The sequence below is a fragment of the Girardinichthys multiradiatus genome, chromosome 19, assembly GCF_021462225.1.
Source record: "Girardinichthys multiradiatus isolate DD_20200921_A chromosome 19, DD_fGirMul_XY1, whole genome shotgun sequence".
In the NCBI taxonomy this organism is placed as follows: domain Eukaryota; kingdom Metazoa; phylum Chordata; class Actinopteri; order Cyprinodontiformes; family Goodeidae; genus Girardinichthys; species Girardinichthys multiradiatus.
This window is the reverse complement of record NC_061811.1, coordinates 26081484-26092279: the sequence shown is the minus strand read 5'-3', so window position 1 is coordinate 26092279 and position 10796 is coordinate 26081484. Positions and strand designations below refer to the sequence as shown.

The 10796-nt window shown below is 38.3% G+C and overlaps 1 protein-coding gene across 1 annotated transcript; it reads left to right on the top strand.

Moving 5' to 3' along the window:
* The first annotated feature begins 129 nt into the window (after positions 1-129).
* Positions 130-5439, top strand: theg (theg spermatid protein). Its single transcript, XM_047345637.1, has 7 exons — positions 130-144; positions 265-311; positions 1803-1864; positions 1958-2015; positions 2337-2463; positions 3740-3899; positions 3984-5439. The coding sequence occupies exons 1-7, from the start codon at positions 130-132 to the stop codon at positions 4226-4228; spliced, it is 714 nt and encodes a 237-aa protein (XP_047201593.1). The 3' UTR covers positions 4229-5439.
* Positions 5440-10796: the final 5357 nt, after the last annotated feature.

Genomic DNA, 10796 nt, shown 5'->3' with positions numbered 1-10796 from the left:
ACATGCATGATTTAATTTTCTAAAACCTGACATATTGTAAAAAGGAAAACATCGGAGTAAAGCTAAAGGTAAGTCTGGGGAGATGCTGTTCTTGTGGTTTAAAAGTAATGAGACCATGGGATATTAAACATGTCTGTATCATCCGTACTACAATAAAAGCAGTTAATTAATGAAAGAAATGAGCTAAATGCCAACAGAAAACAAACTGGTCTTTCCTCTCCTCAGTATAGACAATCTTTGGGCTGCTGTCACCTGATACTATAGCAACCAGCAGGCGTCAATACAAAAGAGCTACTTCAGAGGCTGACCAGGTAATGACTGCAAAATACAAAATAAAATCTTATTGACTGAGGGCACGCAAAATTAATAATTGGTTGTTTATTCTATCATGTCAACATTTTTTTATTTTGCTGTTGAAAGAGCTTGTGGGCAGTTTAAAGGAGTGGTATGACAGCTCCTATTACATACTGTTCTTTGAATTCATGCCCCCTGAGCTTTTCCATTTTTGTCACATTATAACCACAAGCTTCAATGTATTTTATTAGAATTTTAAATGTCAGAACAATTAAAAGCACCACATTATGGGTGTGGAAGGAAAATACATGGCTTTTTAAAGCTTGGCCCTTAATGTTTTTTTTGTAAAATAGTTTAAGCTCAGTCTGATTAGATCAAGAGCATCTATGCACATTAATTTTCATGTCTTCCCACAGACTTGTTTGGGTTGTGGTGTGAACTTTGACTGACCCGTTCTAGCTCTGTGTTTAGGGTTGTTGTCCTACCCATGCCAATCTTAACTGTTTTGCTGCCTATAATAACTTTTCTTCCAGATTTGCCTTAACAAGTTCCCCCCGCCCTGCCAAAGAAAAGCATTCCCACAGCATAATGCTGCCTCCACCTTTCATCTTGAGTATGATTCGTTTACTGTGCGTTGTTAGTTTTCCACTAAACAGCATTCTGCTTGTAGGGCAGAAAGTTCAACTTCGGTCTCATCTAACCACATCACTTGCTCCCACATGTTCATTTTTCCCCTTCATGTCTTATAGCAAACTGAACTTTAAATGGGTTTCAGGACCTGCTTGTTGCAATGCAACAGTGCTAACCAAAGCCCCACCCTGCGGCCCCCCATAGTCTTTCCATTTTCAGATAATGGTTTGACGATGTCCCAAATCTTTGAGTACCCTTTTCTAACCTAACCCTACTTTAAACGTCTCTATAATTTATCACTGACCTGTCTGCTGTGTTCACTAATGTTGTCTAATGAACCTCTAACCTCTTATCCAACTGCTGCTTATACAGCTGTTGGATAAGATGTAATGAAGAAATGTGGGCTTAATGTCTAATACCCGCTAAAAGGTTATTTTCAACACTTCCTTAATAAATTAAACACAGTATTTATTCACTATGTGACATGTGAAGGCAAAAGGTTGCACCAGGTTTTATTTATTGTCAGATTAAAGGGGACTGGATATAAATTGATGTCACTATGCTCTCACTACTTTTTGTTGGTTTATCACATAAAATCTCAAAAAAATACATTGAACCATGGGGTTGTAAAATTAAATATGTGAAAAATGTCAATGGTTGCCAATGCTTTTGCAAGGAAACTGTATGTTTTTACTATTTTTCCAAAGTGTGTATTGTCAGCTTAGACTTTAGTCATGGGAACGCAAATTCAGCAACTTTCTCAGCCTAAACACAACCATCTGAAAGATCTGAACCGGTAGGAATGAGTCTCACCACCAGCTGCTGCTGTACAGTTTCTCTCTTGTTTTTAGTTTTTGAGCCTTTTTTTTTTTTTTCAGTCGCTCTGTTTACTGGCTAGATAAAATCCCGCCGGAGAAGACTGAACCCACCACACAAATTGGTATATTTTCTTTTTTCTCCCCTTTTTTGCCATTAAATTACAAGATCTTTGTGATAATACAGTAATATTGTTGGTTTCTCCTGCTTCTCACAGAGTTGACTTCTCGTTGGTCAGACTTGACCAGAAGTAAAGATTTCTACACTCAAGTCCCGTAATTATATTAGTTTGAAGCATGAACCTGGCTTGTGTGAACCATTCTTCTGATTAATATTTATCTAAACATTTCTTACCTCTCATTTTGGAAAAGGTGCCATGTCACTAAACATCTCTAATATAGTATAATGTTTATCGAATCGTCTCTATAAACAAATCAAGAAAATTAATTTTGTATGTCTCATCTAAACTCCCCCCCTTTTCTATAATTTTTTCCCTCATACATTTTTATGTTAATACAAAATAAATTAAACAGTCTCTTTCTTTAATGTCTCAGTTCATATTATTTCATGGTTATCTCCTGTATCTCCTGCCTCAGGCTCTCTCCCATATGGGAGGTCAGCAAATGGGCTCTCAGGGCCGTCCCATCTGAACGGTTATGTAAATTGGCTCAACCTCGAGCCCCTGTAGAAGAGTGGCAGCCTGGCCGCCCTCTGCCAGCACCGGTGAGTAGCAACATGTCAATTCTCTTTTGGGCAGGCGAGTTCAAATATCTTTGTGTCCTTAGTTACTTGCAAATGGAGGCAGGATGGAGTGAGATCAAGACATCAGGCTTCCTACACAAACTAGAAAAGTATGGAAATGAAGAATTTCCAGGCATGTCCTACTGGGAAAAAAACCCGGTGTCAGATCTAAAACTAGCTGGAGTAACTATATTCATATACTTTCTGTAATGGAAATGCTGTGGGATGTCCCATGAGAAACTGCAGAGCCTCATACTTGAGGAAAGCGTGGGTTTTTCTATGAATCTGTTACCTCTATAAGCCAGTTTCAGATAAGCAGAAGATGATGGAAGGAGGGATGGACAGTCGTTTGATCGGTCTGGATACCTGTGTACATTGATAGATAATATATTCTCTTCAGGATCTTTAGTAACCTAATATTCCAGGGGGCTTGTAACTCACTACACCTTGATTTTTTTAATAAGGTTTTTGTTGCACTAGTGACCTTTATTCATTAGTAGCTGAATGGAAGGGCAGAGAAAAGAGGGAAGACATGCAGCAATTGGCCCATGGCCAGGAACTGAACCGGGGACAACTGCTTTGAGGAGTATAGCCTCTGCATGTGGTGCATCTGCTCTACCACTGAGCCAATGGGCACCTCTACAACTTTAATTCTGTATGTTTGGGGTCATATCCTGCCAGAAGGTGAACCTCCACTCGAGTCTCTACTTTGCACAACTTTGGCCTGTGTAGCAACCACTAATGCATTAATGGCCAAAAGCATAATCAATTTGGCCATTTTAAATGTAACAAAACCAAAAAATGTGATTACTAGCTAATAATATAATTACATTTATGAATCCATAACATCACATTTGCTGTGTAACACATGTAGGTCACATGACCTAAAACTATGACTTTGCATAACTGCACTGTTGAGCAGTGTCGAAAAATGTCAAAAAAAAAAAGTATGTAGTACAGAAACATTCTCCAGTTGAATCTTACAAACATAATTAAGGAGAGACTGCTGCATAGTACTTATCTTTAAATGAATACATATGATGGCCATGCCTTCCACTGTATACAAAAAAATTGCAAAAAAAGTTACTTTTCAATGAAAGTAGTCCATTTTAATTACAACAAGAAGATTATTGTACCATCTTAAATTTTAAGATTCCACTTTGTCCTGGCAGTAGAACTTTTAGCGAGCAACTTAGTTTATGCAAGCTACTCTATCTAGGTCATGCTTTTCTTGTTTTTAATACAATCTTTTCTGTAGTTGAATAGAGGAACACAGACAGCAGTCGCCTCTTACCGGATTTGCCAGCTTGCCCAGCCAAGGAGGCGGCAGATTCAAGCAGTATCTAGCTTCAGATCTGAACTTCGACCTATGACCCAGTTGGCCTCGAGAACATCTGCCCATATAGAGCTACTAGCCAGTGGGTCTAAATTTCCTTCAAACAATGTTTTTGATCAGATGTTGCCATTGTTCTGCTTGTTACTGACTGCATTTGTCTTTCCAGCTCCAAAGCATGACCACCCCAAGTATGAGGGAGAGCGCCCAGTATGCTGGCCAGTTTCCAAAGCAGCTAGAAATCATGTGGCTAGCCAGAGACTTTGTGAACTGTCTTGTCCCAAAATGAGGAAATCACTGTTTGACGGGTACGACCCATATGTTGTTAGCTGGACGGCTCGCTCTGCTAACCCGTCCACTCGGATACAAGAACTCAGTTTACCTCTGTCTCGAAAATGTAGTTCAAAGGAATGACCCCTGCCCATGCAGTCCCTAGAGAAGTGTTCATTGTTCTCAGTTTCCTCACCGAAATCTTGCTGAGATCATGTTCATTTCAAACAGCTGTTTTTGCCTCAGTTTTTAATCTTTGTGTTTTAGTGGGTTCATTTCCAGCTCATCAAAGACTGCAATGGTTTTAAAATTGTTGTCTTAATGTTTTAAACAGTTACTGTATCACTCTATGTGAAGAATCGTAGTTACAGCTAAAATATTTTAATCTTTTATAAATTTACAGGTGAAACATCTTTTATTTTAAGCTAGTCACAATCGAGCTTTAGACAAGGCCACAGTAAAATAACTGCCATTACATTTGTCACAAACAACGGCATTACTGTTTTAGGAAAAAAAGGATGTACTGCTCTTTCTTTTTAAATGTAACTAAAGCATTTGATCTTGTACACCGTGGCTTCTTTTATAAAGTCTGCTTGGGTGTTCTTCAAGAGTTAATTTTGGTACCATTTCTTTTTTCTATGAATTACACACAGAATCCTGAATTGGTCTAGCTCCAGCTATGCTTCACTTATATGCGGACGACACAGTTATTAATCCAATGACATCACCCTTAGTGGCAATTAAGTGGCAATATTTTTTTAATCCATGTTCAACCTTTTTCAAAATTCTTTAGTAAAGCTTAATAAAAAGACTACACTTCCATTACTATGCAAAAATACATTTCTTCTGTTTTTGATTTTTTGTTGCATTTAATGTTTCAGATCTTCAAACTAATTTTAAAACCAGGTAAAAAAAATAAACTTAGTAAATCAAAAAGTTTTCAAATAATGATATCATTTATTTGGCGAAAAAGCTATACAAGGGTAACTGGCCTTATGTGAAAAACTGATGACATCATAAACCTAATAACTGGCTGTGCCTCCCTTGGCAGCAGAAACTGCCAACAAGAACTGGCAATGAGTTTTTCATATCACCGTGGAAGAATTTTAACCAACTCTCTTCTTTGCAGACTTGATTAATTCCAGACACATTGGAGGACTTCCAAGCATTACCAGCTTGCTTGATGTCATGCTACAAAATCAAAATCTGATTAAAATGGTGGTGTGATTATTGTTTATTTTGAGCTTAGTATTTTTTCAGTCTATGTATGATCAGGACTTTCAAACAAAAGAAATGTGGTATCTCTATGAGATCTTCCTGGTTAAATTTATGTAATATGAAATAAATCTTGCGGCAAGTGCTGCGTGTTTGCTGTGCTGTGTGAATTAAAACAGTCTAGCATTATCCTGTTAGTTTCATTTAGTGTAATGCATCGAAATACTTTTTCCCTATTTGTCTTTTCTGTTACTCCTTTTAATCTTACAGTGACATTAACCAATGCTTAAATTCCACTTAAATTATATTAGTGTTCAGGAGCCTAGTCTCATAATCTTTCATAATCAATCTGCAGAATGAATCCCACCGTTCCAGGGAGCAATCTCTATTAGATAAAAAGAAGCACAATGAGTTTTTTTTTTTTTTTACATTTCTTAAGATTAAAATGTATTCAGCAGCAACACCTAAAGATTATGAGAATTAACGTGAGCTAACATTCAAAATAATCATTAATTAAATTTATTATTAATTAAATTAGGATCTATCACTATTAACTGAGTGAAGATTTTTTTATGATTAGTTAGTGATTGTTCAAAATATTATCCAAACTAATTAAATCAAATTTATCAAGAGTTTATTAGTATGTCAGAGGCCCATAGAAATTGGTTTTACTGTTTATTTCTAAGTTCTATTGTGTACTTTACCCTAAAAGAGAAAAACAGCAGTTCTGTCTGCCAAAGGTCACTCTAGTTCTGGCACGCAGTACTGGTCACCTCTCCTGGGATCTCTCTATGTTCCCCACTCTTGACACAACAAACTAGGTTGCGGATATTAAGGGCAAAACCTCGCCTTGAGAAGTTTACTGGATTAAACTAACATTGCATCCATGGTTTGCATGGAGAAAACACAAAACAAAATCCAGCAGGAACTTTACACAAGAACAGATTAACATAATGTAATGTACAAAGCAAATAAAAAGACATGTACTCCAATCAGAGCTCGAAATGTTGATCAGTTCGGTCTGATCCAGTCAGGTAAAACTGTGATGACCCAAGGTTTGTTTTGAAACTCAAACTTGGGAAGATGTCAGGAGGGACTGATCAACCAATCAGAAGCAGACTTGAGGTAACGTATGAGCTACGTCATTTTACACAGCCAATAAAAATCGATTCTGCAATTTCTTAGACAACTTTGTTAAATCTCAGACTTCTTAAGTTTCAAAAATGTCAAGTGAACTATGAATTAGCATCTTGTGCCTTAAGCTAAACGTGGCCGCATTACAGTTTTTCAAGAACATGCAATTCTATTCTATTGAATAAATGATTCACATTGTAAGTCTGACACCACCGCACTGACAACCAATTTTGAAAATCAACAGGCAGACAGATCCCACTCATAAGCAGGGGTGAAAGTGAGAACCACTAAAAGATTCTGCGCCGGTACTCGGTACCGGAACAACGGCTGTCTGCTATGAAGCCGTCATCCTCAATGCTCTTGCTTTGCTTCTCTTCCCTCGGAGCTCGAGGCTTTTGTGAACACCCAGCCTTTCAAACGAGCACCGCTACGTTTAATGTCTGTCTGCTCGCTGCTAAATGCCCCTGTTAAAAGCAAAGGGAGAGTAACTAGTTGTGTTTCATGTTATTTTGCTGAATTACAACAACACAGTACAACTCGAGAACGCCGCTTATAACCAGAGTTTTCACATACAGTACATGAGAGCGCATGCGCGCCTACCTACTGGGAGCTTTTACACAGGTGGTGCACAGACATAAAAAACTGCCGCTTGCATTTATGGAGGACCGATTCTGACAAAATTAAAAATAAAAGCAGATATATATATATTTTGTTTTTCCTTTTCCTTAAACATGTGTTTTCATCAAGAAATGTATATATTTTGTTTATCCTTTTCCTAATTCAATTCAATTCAAAAATACTTTATTAATCCCAAAGGGAAATTAAATGTTGTTATAGCTCATATTACTCCAACCTGCTGCCACCTTGAGCGGCCCAATTCTAGAATGGTGCGTTCACACCGAACGCGGATTCTATGAACATTTCACGTCATTTGTGTGCTGTTGCTCGCTTCACGTTCCGTGTGAACTCCGCGTTGCCAAATGGCAACAAACAGCAACGCTTCGCCGCGTCATCAAATAGGGGGAGCTTCTGCTGCTTGCTGGTTTCAACTGAACATGGCGGACATGGATTTCACGGACCTAATTACGGTGTTTTACCTGTGGAGAGCCGAAAAACACCGCCGTCGTCGACGTCCCTGGATTCACCAGATTCTTCAGGGACGGGAACAGTTCGGAGATTACCACCACCTACTCCAGGAGTTGCGTCTGGATGACGGTTGATTTCAGCGGTACTTCCGTCTATCCAGGAACCAGTTCGAAGATTTGCTGTCCCGCGTTGGGAGACGAATCGGTCTCCGGGACACCAACTACCGGTGCTGTATCCACGCTGCTGAATGCTGGCCATTTGTCTTCGGTGAGTAAATAAATCTCAGCTCAATAAAAAAACTGCCGATTTTAAATGTCCTTTCTGTACTTGTCTCAATAAAAGTAATTAGTTGAGTCATACAACTCTGGCTTGCCGCACACCGCCACTATGATCTGGTCCTCCATCATCACTGACAACCGCTTCTTCTCCGCTGCAGTTTTCACCCTACGTCGCAGCCACATCCAGTCCCTGATTGGTTGACGTGATGCAAATTTAGGAAAAAGTTCAAATTTTTCAACTTGTCCATCGCTCTTGCTCCGCTCCCGCTTCGCTCGGCACGCCTTCCGCACCGCGTCCTTCGTCTCCTTCACACTGCCTCGCACCGCTCCTCTCCTGAACGCACCTTTACATTGGGATAACATGTAAATCGGCCGCTCCTATCGCGGAATCCGCATTCGGTGTGAACGCACCATAACACATGCGTTTTCATCAATAAATAAATATTTTCTTTTTCCTTTTCCTTACACATTCCGTGGTTCTTTTTACATTTCCTCATCTCTCTTTTTCCTTTATCGTATGCATTTCTGCTTCATTATGCAAATGAGGAGGGCTGCCTTCTTCTCTCCAGCTCCTCTACTATTGGTCAATAAACAGGAAGGAGGAGGATCCATGTGGAGGCCGAGGATGTGTCCCAATTCAGGGGCTGGATCCTCCCTAGTCTGTACTTGAGGGCCGATTATGTCACAGCGCCGCGCGGAAGGTCTGTCAAATGCGGCAGACAAATGTGTCCTTCTTTTGCCCGATTTGAAACATGCGTTGTGAGTAATGTGAAAAAATTACACTTTCTGTGACTTTATTAACCAATAGAGGCCTGGATTTGGAGTCACACACAAAATCAAAGTGGAAAAACACACTACAGGCTGATCCAACTTTGATGTAATATCCTTAAAACAAGTCAAAATGACTCAGTATTGTGTGTGGCCTCCACGTGCCTTTAGGACCTCCCTACAATGCCTGGACATGCTCCTGATGAGACGGCGGATGGTCTCCTGAGGGATCTCCTCCCAGACCTGGACTAAAGCAACCGCCAACTCCTGGACAGTTTGTGGTGCAACATAACGTTGGTGGATGGAGCAAGACATGGTGTCCCAGATGTGCTCCATTGGGTTCAGATCTGGGGAACGGGCGGGCCAGTCCATAGCTTCAATGTCTTCATCTTGCAGGAACTGCTGATACACTCCAGCCACATGAGGTCTAGCATTGTCCTGCATTAGGAGGAACCCAGGGCCAACCGCACCAGCATCACTGAAAAAAATAATGCATTGGATTTACTCAATTCAATAGTGGACATTGGTTGCACACAAAGTTTTTACTTTGGCAGCAATCTACACTGTTGTGTTCAATTGACACAAAGTTGTTATATTCAGCAAACACAAGTATTTGATTTTGACTTCAGCACCACTCAATCATTTATTCCAGCACAATTTGATTACTTAAATTCAACATTCATTTTATATGCTAATGACACCTTGATAATGTTAATACTTTAATATTAAAAATTTCAAAATAAATGTTACCCAAAAAATACATTATTCTAAATTAAAACCAAATTTTAAATGTAAATTAAGTTCTATTCTACAATCTATTTTCAACATCTTGTTACCCACTTTTCTCCCACCAAATAAGTTGACATCTAGAAAACATTTGACACAATAAAAGCTTTTATTCAATGACATGCAAAAAGTTAAAATGGCACATTTTAAAGCCATTATAAATGGTGTATTGATAAAAAAAAAAAATTGCACCAAAACGTACAACAAAACTGGTATTTGGACCCCCACACACATGAAATGTCAGTTTGTTTTTAAATGCAAACGCTCATTAACAATTATTGCATTGGCTCATTGGTGCAGTCATTTTATTTCATAACCTGGAAGAACAGTCAAAATGGCACAGCATTACATTATAAATGGTGTATTGATGCACACATTGCTCCAAAACGTACAACAAAACTGGTATCATATCCCACCGCCCCTCCCTACCCACACATTATATTCTATAACCTGGACAAACTGTCAAAATGGCACATTTTACATCCGTTATAGAACAGCATTATATTATAAATGGAGTTTGATGCACACATTGCACTTATTGTCACTGTTGGGAGTTCCTCTAGATATGTAGATTCCAACAGTTGTTGCTTCTATGGCACTGTGGTGTAGTAGACTTAGTCATGTCCTGGTGATAAAATAAGAATTTATTTTTAGATTTTTTTTAAAACACATTTAGATCTTACTTTTATACTTTACAGTAGGGTTGAAACGATTGGGTTAATCCCATTTAATCAATTAAATAATCATCTAATTTAATAGTCAAATAAAACATGCCATTTCCTAAAAGATGAACACACCCAGAGCAGTAATTGAGGCAAAACTGTATAAAAATATTAAACATCTTGTTCAAGAAAAAGAAACAGATTATTGTTTACACTGTAAAATGCTTTGTATGTGCCAGATTCATGTTTATTTAGAAACAATTTATTCTAGTTAAAAATGTTTCTCTGTTCCTCGTACCCACCCACACATATATATATCACAAAAACCTATTCAGTTTATTCTTAAGTCCAACTGGATGTTTTTGCCAAATTTTCAGAAAATTCCATCTAAGTAACTGGAAAATACTGCTTTACACCCCAGTGATATTGAACCTTTAAAATGGTAAATAACTTAAACTCGAGTCCCAGTAACATCATAAAAATATTATGCTTAGCATATTGCCTATGTTTACACAAACTTACCATATACTCCTGCACAAGGTCATCAGGGTCCTCGATGAGGAAAATGCAGAGTCCACTTATGAGACTCTCCCTGGCAGTATCAATGTCATCCTGAAATGTTATTACAACACATAACATTTTAACAAGTTGTCAAAACAAAGACAAAAATTGGAAAAAAAAAAAATTTAAAAACACTGTCATCAATAGGGGTTTCCACAGATTCCAGTGGAACAGCATTAGATATTGTTTTGATTTCAAGTTTAAAAATTTTTATTGAATATG

What these genes read in the sequence shown, in the direction of transcription:
- theg (XM_047345637.1), top strand. An exon ending in CTACTTCAGAGGCTGACCAG is followed by an intron (nt 312 to 1,802) that starts GTAATGACTGCA and finishes TTTTTTTTTCAG; the next exon opens with TCGCTCTGTTTACTGGCTAG. An exon ending in GATTTCTACACTCAAGTCCC is followed by an intron (nt 2,016 to 2,336) that starts GTAATTATATTA and finishes CTCCTGCCTCAG; the next exon opens with GCTCTCTCCCATATGGGAGG.